The 21359-nt window shown below is 41.4% G+C and overlaps 1 protein-coding gene across 6 annotated transcripts in view; it reads left to right on the top strand.

Moving 5' to 3' along the window:
- Positions 1–21359, top strand: part of LOC115161157 (nectin-3-like) — a 47260-nt gene that overhangs the window by 9118 nt on the left and 16783 nt on the right. For 2 of the 6 annotated variants that reach the window (XR_003869192.1, XR_003869190.1), the window contains 8 exons: positions 1191–1496; positions 3817–3919; positions 6067–6221; positions 7175–7271; positions 7400–7430; positions 7842–7962; positions 8698–8776; positions 12928–13312. Coding sequence is in view for 3 of the 6 variants with exons in the window: in XM_029711928.1 (XP_029567788.1) it covers positions 1191–1496; positions 3817–3919; positions 6067–6221; positions 7175–7271; positions 7400–7430; positions 7842–7961 (812 nt within the window). In the remaining 3 variants the exon portion in view is untranslated. Of the gene's footprint in view, positions 1–1190; positions 1497–3816; positions 3920–6066; positions 6222–7174; positions 7272–7399; positions 7431–7841; positions 7963–8641; positions 8777–12927; positions 13313–21359 lie in introns of those variants that run through there. The other 4 variants (XM_029711930.1, XM_029711929.1, XR_003869191.1 and 1 more) reach the window with 3 other exon arrangements.

The following is a 21359-nucleotide window of genomic DNA, read 5'->3' as shown; positions in this document are numbered from 1 at the left end:
CCCCCCTATCACACGCTGACCTACCTAAACAGAGAAAAAACAGCTCTGTAGGTCAGAGCGTGACAGTTGGAGGTAGATTTGTTTGTTTCAATATCTGTGTTTTTGTATGTGCAATGATTACTTGATTAACTTTTATTCTATACAAATATAAATAACATAAGACATTTCTCAACTAATCCAATCTGTTACTAGTTGGACTTCTTGCACCTGTTACTGAGATAGTTGTTCGAGATTAGATTATTTAGGTAGATATTTTATCAAATTTCCCTAACCTGGCAGTCTTTCTAAAATGCATATTGAAGGTGATTAAAAGTTCCAATTGTTGGATATCTTCATTCTGGCTGAGGAAGACACTTAACCCTAGCTTGCTCCAGCTGTGCTGTACTACTATGTCTGACCCTGTAAAACAACACATTTCACTGCAATTATCTGGTGTATGTGACAATAAAACATTTTAAAATAGATTTTATTATTTATAGAGGGTTCTAGGCAGAACCATTTTACAATGGGATTTACCTAGCACCAAAAAGGATTCCCCTGTGCGGACAAGAACCCTATGTGTTTGTACTTAGAATCTGTATCTCTAAGAGTGTATCCTCTTACTCAAGCTGTAACCAGGAGAGCACAAGCACCAATAGTTTCCCTAATGGTGGAAAATATGTTGGAATATACAGAATACACCACTATATCCAGCATTCCTTAACGGCATAATCACTGGGCTGTGAATGCTTTTCAGTGGAACTGGTGAAGCTGAAAAAACGATTTTGGGATGTTTGTGTGTGTGTGTGTGTGTGTGTGTGTGTGTGTGTGTGTGTGTGTGTGTGTGTGTGTGTGTGTGTGTGTGTGTGTGTGTGTGTGTGTGTGTGTGTGTGTGTGTGTGTGTGTGTGTGAAACTTAATACCTGATATGCAGGTACCTCTCATCAGGGTGAGCTAAAACCTGTTAAAACTTGATTGACCATACCTCCAATACAGTAAATGTGTAGCTACTAATGGTGTATATTGCAATTGGCTAGATAGATAACATGATTGGGTTTATTTAAAGTTTTTTGGTCATGTAACATGAACATTTGGATAAGTTTCACATGATGGGCTCTGTGTGTTTGGGTTGTTCTTTCATTTATAGTTCCACATTCATCATTGGTGCCTGTCTACTCTCTGAATGTTTGATTGTTTGTGTTCTGGTCATAGTTCCTCCAGTGGTGAATGTGACAGTCGATGTTACTCCTGTCACTGGGGAGAATGAGGTTGTCTTGGCAACCTGTGTGGCTGCTGGTGCCAAGCCACAGGCAGATGTGAGGTGGAAGACAGGTGCATTGGGCAGTTTGTTGAGGACAGTGACTAACTCCACCCAGCACGCCAACGGCACCACCACAGTACTCAGCCACCTGCTTGGGGTGCCAACCGGAGCAGCCAATCAACAGCAGGTTCAGTGTGTGGTCAACCAGTCTGCCCTGGTAACAGAGGAGACCTACAACTACAACATAAACATCCACTGTAAGTATAAACTCACTGTAGCTGCTATCTAGAACCAAAAAAGGTTATTTGATTGTCTCCATATTATAATCCTTTGAATAACCCCTATTAGATCCAGGTAGAACCCATTTAGTTCCAGGTAGAACCCTTTTGGGTTCCATGTAAAACCATTTCCAGAGAGGAAAGCCTTTGATCTAACCTGTAACAACTGTTATTTTATTTAGCTTAAACATAGTTCTGAGGCACAGAGTGGTATGGACCTTTACAAGGCTTTCATTGTACTGCTCCTCTAATGCAAGTAATCAAACTGAAATGAAGGAAGACCAGGTTCACAAACAACTGAATTCTTTGTTTTGCCTCATCTGTTGAATAAAAACTTATTCGGGATCGGTGTCCCTTCCACGGGACGGTTGAGCTATCGTAGGCTAATGCGATTAGCATGAGGTTGTAAGTAAAAATACAATTTCCCAGGACATAGACATATCTGATATTGGCAGAAAGCTTAAATTCTTATTAATCTAACTGCACTGTCCAATTTACAGTAGCTATTACACTGAAAGAATACCATGCTATTGTTTGAGGAGAGTGCACAATTTTTAGCATTACAAGTTATTAATAAACAAATTAGGCACATATGGGCAGTCTTGATACAACATTTTGAACAGAAATTAAATGGTTCGTTGGATCAGTCTAAAACTTTGCACAGCCACTGCTGCCATCTAGTGGCCAAAATCTAAATTGCACCTTGGCTGGAATAATACATTATGGCCTTTATCATGCATTTCAAAGATGATAATAAAAAAAGAAAGGTAGATTTTTTTCTTTGTATTATCTTTTACCAGATCTATTGTGTTATATTCTACTACATTCCTTTCACATTTACATAAAATCCAAAGTGTTTCTTTTCATATTCTTGGTACCAAGAATATGCATACCCTTGCTTCAGGGCCTGAGCTATAGGCAGTTAGATTTGGGTATGTCATTTTAAGGTTGAAAATTGAAAAAAAAGGGACTAATCCTTAAGAGGTTTAAAGTTCCACCTACTGCTCAGAGACTGGGTGTCATATCTCTGTCTTGGTATGGGTGTGTGAGTGTCGGTCTATTTAATTCTATATCTGCAGTAACTGTAACCACCTCGCTGTCTCTCTTTCACTTGCTGTCTCTCTCAATGTCTTTCTCTATCAAATCAAATGTGCCGAATATACAAGCATTTCGGTACACCCGCAATAACATCTGCTAAACGTGTACGTGACCAATACAATTTTATTTGAACTCAACTGGTGTAGACTTTAAAGTGAAATGCTTGCTTACGAACCTTCCCAACAATGCAGAGTTAAAAAAAACATTATAATAAATAAAATAGTAACTAACACAAGAGGAATACAAAAAAATACACAAGAATGGGGCTATATACAGGGAGTACCAGGACCAGATCAATGTGCAGAGGTACAGGTAGTTGATGTAGATATGCACATGAAGGCAAGGTAAAGTGACTAGGCATCAGGATAGATAATAATAAGAGTAAAATAAGGAACAGAGTAGCTGCAGAAAATGATGTGTAGAAGTGTGTGCGTGTTTCTGTGTTGGTATACATGTTTGTTATGTGTGTGTGCGCATATGTAGTGTTTGAATGTGTGAGGGATGTGTGTGGGAGTGACAGTGTAGTGTGGGTGTGTGAGTGTGTAGATGGTGTGTACTGTATTTAAAGTCTAGTGAGTGTGCGTAGTGTCAGTTCAAGATAGTCAGTGCAGATAGTTTGGGTACCATTAATTTACTATTTAGCAGTCTGGCTATTTAACAGTCTTATTGCTTGGGGTAGTAGCTGTCTCTGAGCCTGTTGGTCTGAGAGCCGATGCTCCGGTACCGTTTGCTGGACGGTGGCAGAGTGAACAGTCTATGCTTTGGGTGGCTGAACTTTTTGGCAATTTTTCGGGCCTTCCTCTGACACAACCTAACAGAGTCCGCAACACCTTTTTTAGCGCTTTACTTTCAAGGGCGGTACAATTGCCATACCAAGAGGTGATGCAGCCAGTCAAGATGCTCTCGATGTAGAACCTTTTGAGGATCTGAGGGCCCATTCTCTTCACGACTGTGTGGGTGTGTGTCGACCGTGTTAAGTCATTACTGATGTGGACGTCAAGGAACTTAAAGCTCTCGACCCAATCCACAACAGCCCTGTCGATGTGGATGGGGGCGTGATCTCCCCTCTTTCTCTTATAGTCCACGATCAACTCCTTGGTCTTACTGACGTTGAGGGAGAGGTTGTCCTGGCACCACACTGCTATGTCTCAGACTTTCTCCCTATAGCCTAACACTCTCTCCTTCTCTCTCTCGCTCTCAGATCCACCTCAGGCAGTGAACATTACCCTTAGTGAGGCCTCTAAAGCCACAGTCTTCCTATGTGTAGCAGATGGCAACCCACAACCCAACTACACCTGGAGCAGGTACTCACTCCTATGTAAACTAGTTCAAACCAGTTTAATTGTAAATATTAGCTGCACATGTAAAAGAGTGGGGTCACTTAGAAATGTCCTTGTTTTTGAAAGAAAAGCATTTTTTTTGTCCATTTAAAATAACATCAAATTGATCAGAAATACAGTGTAGACATTGTTAATGTTGTGAATGACTATTGTAGCTGGAAACAGCAGATTCTTTATGGAATATCTACATAGGCGTACAGTAGCCCATTATCAGCAACCATCACTCCTGTGTTCCAATGGCACTTTGTGTTAGCTAATCCAAGTTTATCATTTTAAAAGGCTAATTGATTATTAGAAAACCCTTTTGCAATTTTGTTAGCACAGCTGAAAACTGTTGTTCTGAATAAAGAAGCAATACAACTGGACTTCTTTAGACTAGTTGAGTATCTGGAGCACCAGCATTTGTAGGTTCGATTACAGGCTCAAAATGGCCAGAAACATAGACCTTTCTTCTGAAACTCGTCAGTCTATTCTTGTTCTGAGAAATGAAGGCTATTCTAAGTGAGAAATTGCCAAGAAACGGAAGATCACAGAACTGCGCAAACTGTCTCTAGTCAGAATAGAAAGACGAGTGGGAGGCCCCGGTGCACAACTGAGCAAGAAGATAAGTACATTAGAGTGTCTAGTTTGAGAAACAGACGCCTCACAAGTCCTCAACTGGCAGCTTCATTAAATTGTACCTGCAAAACACCAGTCTCAACGTCAACAATGAAGAGGCGACCCCTGGGATGCTGGCCTTCTAGGCAGAGTTGCAAAGAAAAAGCCATATCTCTGTCCAGTGTCTGTGTTCTTTTGCCCATATGAATATTTTATTTTTATTGACCAGTCTGAGATATGGCTTTTTCTTTGCAACTCTGCGCCTACGTATATAGATATTCCATAACAAATCTGCCTTTTCCAGCTACAATAGTCATTTACAACATTAACAATATCTACACTGTATTTCTGATCAATTTCATGTTATTTTTATAAATAAGAATTGCTTTTCTTTAAAAACAAGGACATTTCTAAGTGGCCCAAAACGTTTGAATGGTAGTGTAAGCTTGAATCATCAGTATGTTCATTTCTAAAGGACAGTTGTTGAATTGTGCTGGCAGTCAAATCATGCCATTGTCTTACACACACACACACACACACACACACACACACACACACACACACACACACACACACACACACACACACACACACACAAATAAAAATCAAATGTATTTATATAGCCCTTCTTACATCAGCTGATATCTCAAAGTGCTGTACAGAAACCCAGCCTAAAACCCCAAACAGCAAGCAATGCAGGTGTCGAAGCACGGTGGCTAGGAAAAACTCCCTAGAAAGGCCAAAACCTAGGAAGAAACGTAGAGAGGAACCAGGCTATGAGGGGTGGCCAGTCCTCTTCTGGCTGTGCCGGGTGGAGATTATAACAGCACATGGCCTAGATGTTCAAATGTTCATAAATGACCAGCATGGTCAAATAATAATAATCATAGTAGTTGTCGAGGATGCAACAAGTCAGTAACACAAGAGTAAGTGTCAGTTGGCTTTTTCATAGTCGATCTTTGAGAGTATCTCTACCGCTCCTGCTGTCTCTAGAGAGTTGAAAACAGCAGGTCTGGGACAGGTAGCACGTCCGGTGAATAGGTCAGGGTTCCAGCAGGTCTGGGACAGCAAGTCTGGGACAGGTAGCACGTCCGGTGAACAGGTCAGGGTTCCATAGCTGCAGGCAGAACAGTTGGAACTGGAGAAGCAGCATGGCCAGGTGAACTGGGGACAGCAAGGAGTCATCAAGCCAGGTAGTCCTAAGGCATGGTCCTAGGGCTCAGGTCCTCCGAGAGAGAGAAAGAAAGAAAGAAAGAAAGAAAGAAAGAGAGAATTAGAGAGAGCATATTTAAATTCACACAGGACACCGGAAAAGACAAGAGAAATACTCCAGACTGACCCCAGCCCCACGACACATAAACTACTGCAGCATAAATACTGGAGGCTGAGACAGGAGGGGTCAGGAGACACTGTGGCCCCACACACACACACACACACACACACACACACACACACACACACACACACACACACACACACACACACTCAGACCTTCTCCTCTCTCTCTCTCGCAGAGTGGGCCAGCCATGGCCTGTGTCTTCAGTGAGAGCAGAGGGAGACATACTGCACCTCCTCATTCTCAGCTCTGAGCTGAATGGTCTTTATGTCTGTGAGGCCTCCAACCCCTACGGACGAGCAACTGGCTCCCTCTATGTTCACACATCCTCTGGTGAGAAGCACCTGAGACACACACACACATTATTCATACTTGTTGACAGTGGTGGAAAAGTACCCAATTGTCATACCTTAAAATAAAAAATTACTCACATAAAAGTGAAATTCACCCAGCAAATTTCTACATAAGTGAAAGTCTAAGTATTTGGGTTTAAATACACTTAAGTATCAAAAGTAAATGTAATAGCAAAATAATACTTAAGTATCAATATATTAAGCAGACCAGATGGCACAATTGTCTTGTTTTTTTCCTGTCCTGCTAAGCATTCAAAATGTAACAAGTCCTTCTGGGTGTCAGGGAAAATGTATGGAGGAAAAAGTACATTAATTTCTTTAGGAATGTAGTGAAGTAAAAGTAAATGTTGTCAAAAATATAAATAGTAAAGTAAAGTACAGATACCCCCAAAAACTACTTAAGTATTACTTTAAAGTATTTTTACATACATAGTTTACACCACTGCTGGTTGCTTAACTGGTTTCTTGTACTATTTTATAAGTTGCTTAAAATTGTTATGCTATCGATTGATTGGTTTGTTGATTTGATTGCTTGATTTATTGAATACTTTCTTGTCCCATAGGGAAATTTGTCTGGCAAAGATACAGGTATTCCTGTCATACACATATATGAGGTTGAGAAATGTGATGTAGCATGGATAACATAGTTGAGCCAGATGCTCACTTATCTTTCAATGCATGTGTTAGTATCAGACTAGTGGCATTATTCCCCTTTCTACAGGAGGTTACTGTATAACCACCAACTAAGATGGTCACGATACACACTCATCTCTTACTGCATATGTATATGTCTTATAACCTGGTATTATCTCTTTGCTTTCTGCAGGAAAGTGTTTGCATTAGAGCCATGATGGTTGCTAGGGCAACAAGATTACGTGTAATTATAAATATAGACTGTTTCTTATAATAACTGTATTCCCTATCTCTTCACAGAGACCTCTGCTGTCTGTTGGGTTCTACTGGTCATTCTATGTCTGATTGTTTCTGCTGCACTTGTATGGTACCGTTGCAAATACAGACACTTTCCTTGGTAATATCAACTACTGTAATATCATGAACTGAATTTTGCATTGTGAAAATAATGCATTTGCATTAGATGATCATATATTGATTTTGTTCAAGTTAATATATTTTATTTTCCTGGACAATATTTTCTAGGAGTTCAATCATGGCCAAGGCACCAGAACAGGTATGCTGTGGTTAGTGAGTAGTTACAGATGTAGGATCTTAATTTGAGTCAGTTTGCTACAGCAGGAAAATAATCGTGCAGCAACAGGAAATGTGAATTATTATGAAAATTATAATTCATAGACATTTTTGTAAGGGTTGATACATTTTTCATGAGGAAAATCTAATCTGAAATTTCAAAGTGGAAACTGCAAACTTTAGAAGCCTTTTTAAACCTCAAATATACTACAAGTGTTAAATGTCCTACATTGCAGGGAATTTATCCATTTCCCTCAACTGGGTGATCAAATGAAGTTGCTACATATGTATTTCACTGACCTCCATTGTTTTGTGACTAAACTTACGAATTAGGTTTCTCATTTGCCAATGGTTTCTATGTAATGATACTGTAATAATGTCGGTTTGATTCCAGACTATATCAGTATCTTCCAAGACGAGGAGACATGACAAGGTTGAGGATGGTGAAGATGACTCATTGGCTGCAACTGTCCAAACCAGGAAGGAGCCTGAGGAGGAGGAAGAAGTATCATGATGTATGGAACAATATACCTTATTTGTTTTTTGGAAACATTTTTTTTTAATTTGTATTATTCCAAATGTTTTATATGTTTGATAGATTGTCTGTTCATTAAGTATATTTATTGTGTTAGCTCAAAGAAATTGCCAGACAGGTTTAAGGGAATGCCAGAAAAATCTCATTCTCCAATGTTCTAACCATCTGCAAAGAATAGGCACTAGAGATCCTGGTTCGAGTACAGGCTCTGTCGCGACCGGGAGACCCATGGGGCAGCGCACAATTGGCTGGGTTAGGGGAGGGCGTGGCTGTCAGGGATGTTCTTGTCCCATCGTGCTCGAATGACTCCTGTAGCGGTCTGGGTGCATGCACGCTGACACGGTCGCCAGGTGTACAGTGTTTCCTCCGACACATTGGTGTGGCTGGCTTCCGGGTAAAGCAGGCATTGTGTCAAGAAATAGTGTGGCTTGGTTTTGTCGGACGCATGACAGTGTGGCTTTTGTTCCAGAGGACGCATGGCTCTTGGCCTTTGCCTCTCCCGAGTCCGTACGGGAGTTGCAGCGATGAGACAAGACTGTAACTACCAATTGGATGCCATGAAATTGTGGAGAAAAAGGGGTCAAAAGTTTTTACAAATTATACAAAAATAAAACAGAATAAACACATTCTCCAACCATCTAATGAACAATATCTTCTAGGACATTGGAAATCTCGATTCCATCACCGCTTCACCCAGTGCTGATCCTCGTTTCAGATTTTTGTTCCCCTCTCTTGGACTCCGCCTTGCCGTGGTTGAGGGGCTTTGTTGCTTCAGCGGGAACAACAACTCTCATGTATGTATGTATGTATGTATGTATGTATGTATGTATGTATGTATGTATGTATGTATGTATGTATGTATGTATGAATGTACAGTATGTATGTACAGTGCTTTCAGAAAGTATTCATACCCCTTGACTTATTACATATTTTGTTGTTACAGCCTGAATTTCAAATGGATAAAAAATATTTTTTCCTCACTCATCTACACATAATAACCCATAATGACAAAGTGAAAACATATTTTTTGAAATGTTTGCATATTTATTGAAAATGAAATACAGAAATATCTAATTTACATAAGTGTTCACAACCATAAGTCAATACATGCTAGAATCACCTTTGGCAGTGATTACAGTAGTAAGTCTTTCTGGGTAAGTCTCTAAGAGCTATTCACACCTGGATTGTACAATATTTGGACATTATTACAATTCTTTAAGCACTGTCAAGTTGGTTGTTGATCATTGCTAGACAGCCATTTGCAAGTCTTACCATAGATTTTCAAGCCAATTTAAATATCATGCAGAAGTTTGAGTCTGTTTTATTGACCTATTAAACATGATGTGTGCAGTATGTAAATAATTAGATTTTTTTTTAAACTTTTATTTAACCAGGAAGTCCCATTGAGGTCAGAAAAGGGAGACCTGGCCAAGAAGGCCAGCTATAAAAGAAAAAAAAAACATAATTCAACAGTACAGTGCAAAAACATAAATAGCTATATCAAAAAATCATATCATAGAACACTATTGTGCCATTTATGTCAGAGGTTCAGTCATGAAATTAACTTCTTAAGGACAGACGTTCCGCTAGCCAACAGCCAATGGCATTGCAACAAAACGAAATACAAAACCAACTAAAATACCACAATTCAATTTTCTCAAACAATCAGCTATTTTTTACCATTTTAAAGACAAGACTCTCGTTAATCTAAACACATTGTCCGATTTCAAAAAAGCTTTACAGCGAAAGCAAAACATTAGATTATGTTAGGAGAGTACATAGCCAGAAATAATCACACAGCCATTTTCAAAGCAAGCATATATGTCACAAAAAAACAAAACCACAGCTAAATGCAGCACTAACCTTTGATGATCTTCATCAGACGACACTCCTAGGACATTATGTTATACAATACATGCATGTTTTGTTCAATCAAGTTCATATTTATATCAAAAAACAGCTTTTTACATTAGCATGTGATGTTCAGAACTAGCATACCCACCGCAAACGTCCGGTGAATTTACTTAATTACTCACGATTAACGTCCACAAAATACATAACAATTATTTTAAGAATTATAGATACAGATCTCTTTTATGCAATCACGGTGTCAGATTTTAAAATAGCTTTCGGCAAAAGCACATTTTGCAATATTCTGAGTACATAGCTCGGCCATCACGGCTAGCTATTCAGACACTCGCCAAATCGAGGCTCAGTAAACTCAGAATTACTATTACAAAAATTGGATTACCTTTGCTGTTCTTCGTCAGAATGCACTCCCAGGACTTCCACTTCAACAACAAATGTTGTTTTGGTCCCAAATAATCCATAGTTATATTCAAATAGCTCCGTTTTGTTCGTGCGTTCAGGTAACTATCCGAAGGGTGATGCGCGGGCGCATTTCGTGACAAATTTTTTTGAAATGTTCCTTTACCGTACTTAGAAGCATGTCAAACGCTGTTTGAAATTAATTTGTATGCTATTTTCCTCGTAAAATAGCGATAATATTCCAACCGGACGATGTTGTATTCATTCAAACAGGTGAAGAAAAACATGGAGTACTCTCGTGCCCACGCATCTCCAGGCTCTGAGCCACTAGGCTGACCACTCACAAACAGAGCTCCTAAACCTTGCCCAGAGACAGCAGAGATCCCATTCCACTTTCTGGCACCTTCAGAGAGCCTATGGAAGCCTTAGAAATTGTCACGTTACAGCAGAGATACTGTATTTTTGATAGAGAGGCAACCGAAGGACCAGAAATTATCAGACAGGCCACTTCCTGTATGGAATCATCTCAGGTTTTGGCCTGCCATATGTGTTCTGTTATACTCACAGACACCTTTCAAACAGTTTTAGAAACTTTAGAGTGATTTCTATCCAAATATACTAATTATATGCATATTCTAGTTTCTGGGCAAGAGTAGTAACCAGATTAAATCAGGTACGTTATTTTCACCCGGCCGTGAAAATACTGACACCTAGCCATAACAGGTTAACATGTGTTGACAAAATATGGAAATGGAAGATTAGTTAAGTTTTATCTGTCTCTCATGCTCCGGTACAAATGATTTTAATATATTTCCATCACCTCAGCGCTGTTGTTATCCGGTGGTCAATGCCTGAAATAGAAATGCTGTACATTCTCTTCCCCACACAACTTTTGTTTAACCGGGAGGTGTCACACCCTGATCTGTTTCGCCTGTCTTTGTGCTTGTCTCCACCTCCCCCAGGTGTCGCCCATCTTCCTCATTATCCCCTGTGCATTTATACCTGTGTTCTGTTTGTCTGTTGCCAGTTCGTCTAGTCTCGTCAAGCCTACCAGCGTTTTTATTTTATTTTTATTTTTACTATTTTCTACATTGTAAAATAGCATTCCAGGTGAAGCTGGTTGAGAGAATGCCAAGAGTGTGCAAAGCTGTCATCAAGTCAAAGGGTGGCGACTTTGAAGAGTCCTAAATATATTTTGATTTGTTTAACACTTTTTTGGTTACTACATGATTCCATATGTCATTTCATATTTTAGATGTCTTCACTATTATTCTACAATGTAGAAAATAGTAAAAATAAAGAAAAACCATGGAGAGTAGGCGTGTCCAAACTTTTGACTGGTACTGTAATTCCACAGTGCAGACATAGCAAGAGCATAAATAGCTATATCACAAAATACCCATCATCATAAAACACTTTATGTCTCACGTTCAGTCATGAAATCAACATGTGTTGACTGAATATGGAAATTGGAGATGAGTGAGCTAAATAAAACCAAACTTCCCACTTCAAACTAAAAAGAGTGCAGGTACCTATAAACAGCTCATTTAAGGTTACAAAACTATTGGTAGTAAGCCTCTCTATAGACCCTGAATGGGAGAGGCAGTCAGGTGAAACTCACTGATACATGGATAGTAGGATAGGGTTAATAGAAGTATCTTTGTCCTGAATTAATGAGGATATGTATTCTACAGCTGGTATGTTCTCAATGTGGGCAAAATGCATCACTCATAATTAATTTAGGGTCTTCTTTCTCACCGGTCTATTTTTTTAGATTATTTCTGGTGTGATTGGAACAACAAGATCACATGAGCATCAGAAGGCCACTCAACCCACAACGCTAGATTTATTTTTAGGCAGCCTAAATTCTGGCAGAAAATAAATGGTGACAGACAGAAGTTCCAGTGACAAAGGCGTAACAAAATATATAAAAAAAAATACTTTAAAAAGAACTATCATGAACAAGAGGTCAGATAACAACAAAGAAGTCACTGTTTACAAGCCTCTGCCTTCTACACCAGATTCAGAACTGAATGCTAGTAGCTAAGCCTCCAGCCAGGTTCCTAACTTGATTAATATGCTGTTACTCTAAGAACATACATTTCAATCTAATGTGGACTAGTGGCTGTGATGGAAAGACCCGTGACGTGATCCCTATGGTAACGGCAGAGATCAGTAGAGCATGGGAGTGCCTCAACCTCACTAACATGGCTTTATTTATGTGAAGCATTCAGCTGTATCCCTCTGCTCACTACTTTCTTTGTACACAAAGGAGAGAGAAGGCAAGAGCAGTTGCACTGCTGTAAATAATGATAACCATTCAATAAAAATGTCAATAGTTATCTATTTTCCAAGCGCAGGAAATGACCTGATTTTCAATTTGCACATGTATTGAAAAACAACGTTTATTTAACAGTTTGACACATTCACCAAGTCTTTCCCAGGCCTCTCTATACCACTTCGTCTTTCTCCCATCACGGTGTGACCAGTGGCCTTAAGTTGTCATTCTGCAGTGAGCATGTTTCTCTATATGTGTACACATTACAGTAGTTGTTCTTCACTCATGTTGTTATTCATAATGGACAAGATTTTCATTTTTTTGTTGGTGCTGTTATTATGTAGATCTAGTTCCTTACACCCAACTACCAGGCCTTCTTGTTGCTTATGTCTATTTCAGGGCCTGGACATATATTAACTGGGTGGTGTCACGAATCCCACCGAAGATGGCTCCCCTGCCTGCTCGGGCGGCGCTCGGCGGTCGTCGTCGCCGGCCTACTAGCCACCGCTGATCCCTTTTTCCTTTTCTGTTTGTAATGTCTTATTGTTTGCACCTGTTCCCTATTGTGTGTCTTGATTTGTGTTTATTTAAGCCTGCTTAGCCCACCCAGGTTTGTGCGGGATTATTGTCTGTCATTGTGTTTTTGGATGTGCTGGCTATTCACCGTTTATTCTCTCTCCGAACTGTGTGCCCGTTATTACTGGGTTGGTCGTTTTTGTTCACGTGCCCGTTGTGTTGGCGTTGACCGTTTTGTACCGGGAGGAATAAATGTATTATTACCTTACCTCTGCTCTCTGCGCCTGACTCCTACCACCACTCCTAGCATCTCGTGATAGGTGGATACATTATTTGAATAGTCTTCTGAATTGAAAAATAAAGCAGGATGCCACTGCTGTCTAGAAACAACGTGTGACTTTCTGAGATATATTGCATTTGAGCCATAGATAAAATCCCATGGGCTTGTTGTTTCTCTGTAAACAAGCCTTAGCTTTTGTTGGGTTCTGAGAATATGAAATATACTTATTCATGTCACTGAGGGAGTGCTTAGGTTTAGGGGTCTACACCAGAATGTAATGGTTATCTATAGGAGGAAAGTATATGGTGGGGGCAATTAAGCTGAGTGTAGGGAAAGTGATCACGTGGCAGGCATTGATAAGGGCAGAGAGCCATGGATTAGTGATAAAAGATGGCGCCGAAGAACATGGCTGACGTTTTACATTCTCCCAACCAATTGTGCAATTTTGCTATTATTTTTGCGTAACTTATTTTTTTAAACTTATTGTGTACATAATGTTGCTGCTACCATTTCTTCTGACTGAAAATAACTTCTGGACATCAGAAAAGTGATTACTCACCACGGACTGGAAGAAACCTTTTCCTTTAACGAGTCCGACGAGAAGGATATCCTACTTTCACTGGAACAGGCCCAGATCTAAGCCTTTTGCGTGAAGAAAAGACACCGTAAAAGGGGACGCATGTCGGGGATCCTTCTGAGAAGCCGGAGGCGAGCGAGTAAACTCCTAATGCCTTCCATTCTCCTTGCTTACGTGCAATTTTTAGAAAATAAAATTGATGACCTACTATTATGATTGTCCTTCCAACGGAACGTTAAAAACTGTTACATTTTATGCCATCTATTTACCACCACAAAGCGAAGCTGGCACTAAGACCGCTCTCAACCAACTCTAAAGCCATAAGCAAAGAAGAAAATGCTCACCCAGAAGCGGCGCACCTAGTGGCCGGGGATTTTAATGCAGGCAAACTTAAATCAGTTTTACCAAATTTTTACCAGAGACCACCTTCACTCCACACACAGAGATGCATACGAAGCTCTCCCCCACCATCCATTTGGCAAATCTGACCACATTTCCTCCTGATTCCTGCTTACAAGCAAAATCTAAAGCAGGCAGTACCAGTGACTCGCTCAATATGGAAGTGGTCAGATGACGCGGATGCTACACTACAGGACTGTTTTGCAAGCACAGACTGGAATATGTTCTGAGATTCATCCAATGGCATTGAGGAATACACCACCTCAGTCACTGGGTCAATAAGCGCATTGATGACGTCATCCCCACAGTGACTGTACGTACATATCCAGACCAAAAGCCATGGATTACAGTCAACATCCGCATCGAGCTAAAGGCTAGAGCTGCTGCTTTCAAGGAGCGGGAGACTAATCCGGAAAAATATAAGAAATCCCGCTATGCCCTCAGACGAACCATCAAACAAGCAAAGCGTCAATACAGGATTAAGATTGAATCCTACTACACTGGCTCTGACGCTCGTCGGAGATGTCAGGGCTTGAAAACTATTATGGACTACAAAGGGAAACTCAGACGCGAGCTGCCCAGTGACGCGAGCCTACCAGACGAGCTAAATGCCTTTTATAATTACTTCGAGGCAATCAACACTGAAGCATGCACGAGAGCACCAGTTGTTTTGTTTGACTGTGATAACGCTCTCGGTAGAAGATGTGAACAAAACCTTTAAACAGGTCAACATTTACAAAGCCGCTGGGCCAGACGGATTACCAGGACATGTACTCAAAGCATGCGTGGACCAACTGTCAAGTGTCTTCACTGACATTTTCAACCTCTCCCTGACTGAGTCTGTAATACCTACATGTTTCAAGCAGACCACCATAGTCCCTGTGCCCAAGGAAGCGAAGGTAACCTGCCTAAATGATTACCGCCCTGTGGCACTCACGTTGGTAGCCATGAAGTGCTTTGAAAGGCTGGTCATGGCTCACATCAACAGCATCCTCCCGGACACCGTAGACCCACTCCAATTCGCATACCGCCCTAACAGATCCACAGATGACCCAATCTCAATCGCACTCCACCCCACCCTTTCTCACCTGGACAAAAGGAACACCTATGTGAGAATGCTGTTCATCGACTACAGCTCAGCATTCAACACCAGAGTGCCCATGAAGCTCATCCCTTAGCTAAGGACTCTGGGAATAAACACCTCGCTTCTCTATAGAGTCAGCATGTCAGAGGCAGGTTGTGTGTTGAACATCTGTACTCCTGAGTAACAGAGAGCAGAGAGAAAGCCTCTTTGTCCTGAATGAATGAGGATATGTATTCTACAGCTGGTATGTACTCACTCATCATTAGTTTAGGGTTTTCTTTCTCACCGATCATTTTTGTATTATTATTTCTATGGTTGGAACAACAAGATCACATGATCATCAGAAGGCCACTCAGCCCACAACGCTAGATTTATTTTTAGGCAGCCTATATTTTGGCAGAAAATAAATAGTGACGGTCAGCAGTAGGCTTACGCTAACACAATGTTCACCTTTATGTCTTTCCCTAACACTAACTGTTACCTCACTGAAACTGTACCAAACCTTAACCTTAATTTACTTTGACCCCTATCTCTAAACTTCTGTTTTTGAAAAACTTACACTTCCTTATTTATAACTATCACTGAGAAGCCAGAGATGGTTATCAGCCTGATAATGATTGATCATGCACTTCATGTTGTCCCTGACATAATTTTTTTAAATTGTTTTCATTTAACCTTTATTTAACTAGGTAAGTCAGTTAAGAACAAATTCTTATTTACAATGAAGGCCTACCTGGCCAAACCCAGATGACGCTGGGCCAATTGTGCGCCACCCTATGGGACTCCCAATCACAGCCGGATGTGATACAGCCTGGATTCAAACCAGGGACTGTAGTGAAGCTTCTTGTACTAAGATGCAGTGCCTTAGACTGCTGCGCCACTCGGGAGCCCATAATCTATTCCTTGGAGAATGGCGGGTTTCCCTCTGGGATGTGTAACCAGTGACAGAGGGGTCACTGGTTAAACAAAATATATAAAAAATATATACTATAAAAAGATATATCAGATAACAGACATTGAAGTCACTGTTTACAAGCCTCTACACCAGATTCTGTAGCTAAGCCTCCACCAACACTCCTTACCCCCCTAAGATCCATGTCCTCGCCCCTGCAGAAATCGAATTAGCATCATAAATAAATCCCATAAAAATCTGTCAGTTTAAGCTAGAGATATGTTATTTTTTTGCTTTTCATGCACCTCAATCCACTGCATCCGCCTATGTCTCACTTCCGCATCGGTGGTGAAAGGTGACAGAGAGAGTGGTGTTTGTCAGAACATTAGACATCCCGAAAAACAGTTTTCTTGCAAAATCGTCTGTAGCTTCTGAAAAGTTTGTGTGTGTGTGTGTTTATTTGTTTATCCAATAGCTTTTTCAGAAGCAGCAGCTACTATTCCTGGGGTCCACAAAAAAACACAAAACATGACAAGTAACAAAACACTAATAAACTGATATACAAGGACATATAGACACATTTTAAATACAATGATATTCAAACAATAGAACAAAAACAATATGTGTGTGTCTGTGTATGTGTGTGTTTGTCATTAATAACTAGACACACCTCTGGCTGACGGTACTTCTTTATGTAGTCTTAACCAGTCTTGGTACAGAGAGCAGTTACAAGAAAAACCATGAAATCAAGGGTGTGACTAGTGGTCCACCGAGAACAGTGGCTCCAAATGTAATTCCTTCATATTATGCACTTATGCAGTCTTGGTACAGGGAGCAGTTAGTTATAAGAGGAACCATGAAACCAAGGGTGTGGCTAGTGATCCACTGGGAACAGAACCGCCACTAACAGCTGCCTCCACCAACAGCTGCACATTAATCCGATCCCTGATGAACCCTGTATTGTTTGTTGTTTTAGACTAGCATTAGTGTAGCATGGCATGTTTGTCCACCAGTAGTTACTGTAGTTAGTTAGTGGATAGAATTCAGCGGTTTTCACTACATTAGTAGTTAGAATGCAGGTCTTTTCACTATGGGAGTGCCTCAACTTCACTCACATGGCTTTATTGCTGTGAAGCATTCAACTCTGCCCCTCAGCTCACTTCTTTCTTCGTACACAAAGGAGAGAGAAGGCAGGAGAAGTTGTACTGCTGTAAATAATGATAACTATTGATGTTTTTTGGAATGGTGATCTATTTACCAAGTGCAGGAAATGAAACAATTTTCAATTTGCACATGTATTCAAAAACAATGTTTATTTATCAATTACCAGTGCTCAACCCCTAAGCACCACCTTCTGACTATATGATATAGAAGTTTTTGTCTCATGCTCTGGTACAAATGATGTCTATATATTTCCATCACCTCAGCACTGTTGTTATCATGTGGCCATTGCCTGAAATAGAAATGATGTACCTTTTCTCACCCACACCACTCTGTTCTCCTGTTTACTCTCCCTCATTTTCTCTCAGTGTTATGGGTCCATGTTGACAGTGTTGTGCAGCATCCGTTGCTAGACTGTTTTCATAAATCACCCCCTCATTGCATTCCTGCTGCACCTAAGAAAACAACAAACGTGAATGACATTATAGAGCGATGGAACATAAAGAGCAGACTGGGTAATTCCTTCGGTTCAACATTGGTTTCAGTTGGCCCCAGGCTAATGAAATATCATACCTGACCGATGAAGACCTACAGACGCCTGTGTCAAACCATTACACAGTAAAAGGTAATTACATGTAAAAGCTCTTCCCTGAGTGCTGTTTCCTTGGCGTTTGTGGGGAAGCTTGTGTGTTTCAGTGATCCTGAAAGCTATACAGGCAGGGTTTTGTCCCCAGGCAGGTTCAACCATGCTTGGCAGGTTCCAGGTGAGAGGCCAGACTCAACACAGCACCTGGTCATCCAGGTTGGGTGTTGGGTGTGGGGCTAACAAACCACATTGTTATAGAAACATTCGATAGTGTTCACCGTGAGAGCTTATGGAGGATCCTTGGAGCCTACGGAATACCAACCAAGATTGTCAACCTCATTGGGAAGTTCTATGAACACTTTGAATGTAGTGTCATCTTTGATAGTTATTTTAGAGTCATTTCAAGTTAAGTCTGGTGTCAGACAAGGCTTCATCCTCACGCCAATCCTTTTCTTGTTACAATCGACTGGGTAATGCGTCAAACAACAATTGACCATGCCCGAGGAATCCAGTGGACCCTCTTTTCCCATCTGGAGGACTTCAACTTTGCTGATGATGTGGCCTCTATATCATCTAAACATATCCACCTACAGGAGAAGTCAGACAGACTCAGCATCTCTGCTAAACAGACTGGTCTCCATATCAACATACAAAAGACACAAGTGCAGGCCAAAAACAACATGGCAGTTGACAGTGGTAGTTGACCTGAAAGAGATGGGTCTCTCATGGGACAGAAGATTGTTGCAACCGTATATCACACCTGAGACGAAGAGGACAAAGTAATTAAATACATGTAAAAGCTAATGTAATTTCAGTAACATTATTTTGACCTACCATTTTTACTGCCAGGGTTCTATCTCTTAGCCTCGCAGTTACCAGACTGATTACCACTTCCCCCCGAAGCAGAATGTTACTTCACAAGCCTTCCTTGGTTGTATGAGGTTAGTTAACTGCGCAATATACAGTATATTAACAGCAGGGAAAACCAACAGGGAGAAAAGTATTTTATTTCAGGACAGTCTTGAGTATTCATTCTCAAGAAGTACAGTGGCCTAATATAATCTTAGGTTTGTTTTTTTGGGTGTTTTTATACACTGCTCAAAAAAATAAAAAGAACACTTAAACAACACAATGTAACTCCAAGTCAATCACACTTCTGTGAAATCAAACTGTCCATTTAGGAAGCAACAATGATTGACAATAAATTTCACATGCTGTTGTGCAAATGGAATAGACAACAGGTGAAAATTATAGGCAATTAGCAAGACACCCCTAATAAAGGAGTGGTTCTGCAGGTGGTGACCACAGACCACTTCTCAGTTCCTATGCTTCCTGGCTGATGTTTTGGTCACTTTTGAATGCTGGCGGTGCTTTCACTCTAGTGGTAGCATGAGACGGAGTCTACAACCCACACAAGTGGCTCGGGTAGTGCAGCTCATCCAGGATGGCACATCAATGCGAGCTGTGGCAAGAAGGTTTGCTGTGTCTGTCAGCGTAGTGTCCAGAGCATGGAGGCGCTACCAGGAGACAGGCCAGTACATCAGGAGACGTGGAGGAGGCCGTAGGAGGGCAACAACCCAGCAGCAGGACCGCTATCTCCGCCTTTGTGCAAGGAGGAGCAGGAGGAGCACTGCCAGAGCCCTGCAAAATGACCTCCAGCAGGCCACAAATGTGCATGTGTCTGCTCAAACGGTCAGAAACAAACTCCATGAGGGTGGTATGAGGGCCCGACGTCCACAGGTGGGACGTGCAGGACGTTTGGCATTTGCCAGAGAACACCAAGATTGACAAATTCCCCACTGGCGCCCTGTGCTCTTCACAGATGAAAGCAGGTTCACACTGAGCACATGTGACAGACATGACAAAGTCTGGAGACGCCGTGGAGAACGTTCTGCTGCCTGCAACATCCTCCAGCATGACCGGTTTGGCGGTGGGTCAGTCATGGTGTGGGGTGGCATTTCTTTGGGGGGCCACACAGCCCTCCATGTGCTCGCCAGAGGTAGCCTGACTGCCATTAGGTACCGAGATGAGATCCTCAGACCCCTTGTGAGACCATATGCTGGTGCGGTTGGCCCTGGGTTCCTCCTAATGCAAGACAATGCTAGACCTCATGTGGCTGGAGTGTGTCAGCAGTTCCTGCAAGAGGAAGGCATTGATGCTATGGACTGGCCCGCCCATTCCCCAGACCTGAATCCAATTGAGCACATCTGGGACATCATGTCTCGCTCCATCCACCAATGCCACGTTGCACCACAGACTGTCCAGGAGTTGGCGGATGCTTTAGTCCAGGTCTGGGAGGAGATCCCTCAGGAGACCATCCACCACCTCATCAGGAGCATGCCCAGGTGTTGTAGGGAGGTCATACAGGCACGTGGAGGCCACACACACTACAGTGCCTTGTGAAAGTATTCAGCCCCCTTGAACTTTTCGACCTTTTGCCACATTTCAGGCTTCAAACATAAAGATATAAAACTGTAATTTTTTTGAGAAGAATCAACAACAAGTGGGACACAATCACGAAGTGGAACGAAATTTATTGGATATTTCAAACTTTTTTAACAAATAAAAAATTGGGCGTGCAAAATTATTCAGCCCCTTTACTTTCAGTGCAGCAAACTCTCTCCAGAAGTTCAGTGAGGATCTCTGAATGATCCAATGTTGACCTAAATGACTAATGATGATAAATAGAATCCACCTGTGTGTAATCAAGTCTCCGTATAAATGCACCTGCTCTGTGATAGTCTCAGAGGTCCGTTTAAAGAGCAGACAGCATCATGAAGAACAAAGAACACACCAGGCAGGTCCGAGATACTGTTGTGGAGAAGTTTAAAGCCGGATTTGGATACAAAAAGATTTCCCAAGCTTTAAACATCTCAAGGAGCACTGTGCAAGCGATAATATTGAAATGGAAGGAGTATCAGACCACTGCAAATCTACGAAGACCCGGCCGTCCCTCTAAACTTTCAGCTCATACAAGGAGAAGACCGATCAGAGATGCAGCCAAGAGGCCCATGATCACTCTGGATGAACTGCAGAGATCTACAGCTGAGGTGGGAGACTCTGTCCATAGGACAACAATCAGTTGTATACTGCACAAATCTGGCCTTTATGGAAGTGGCAAGACGAAAGCCACTTAAAGATATCCATAAAAAGTGTTGTTTAAAGTTTGCCACTAGCCACCTGGGAGACACACCAAACATGTGGAAGAAGGTGCTCTGGTCAGATGAAACCAAAATCGAACTTTTTGGCAACAATGCAAAACGTTATGTTTGGCGTAAAAGCAACACAGCTCATCACCCTGAACACATCATCCCCACTGTCAAACATGGTGGTGGC

This window comes from Salmo trutta, chromosome 24, assembly GCF_901001165.1.
Source record: "Salmo trutta chromosome 24, fSalTru1.1, whole genome shotgun sequence".
Lineage (NCBI taxonomy): Eukaryota > Metazoa > Chordata > Actinopteri > Salmoniformes > Salmonidae > Salmo > Salmo trutta.
This window is presented reverse-complemented; position numbering and strand designations above follow the sequence as displayed.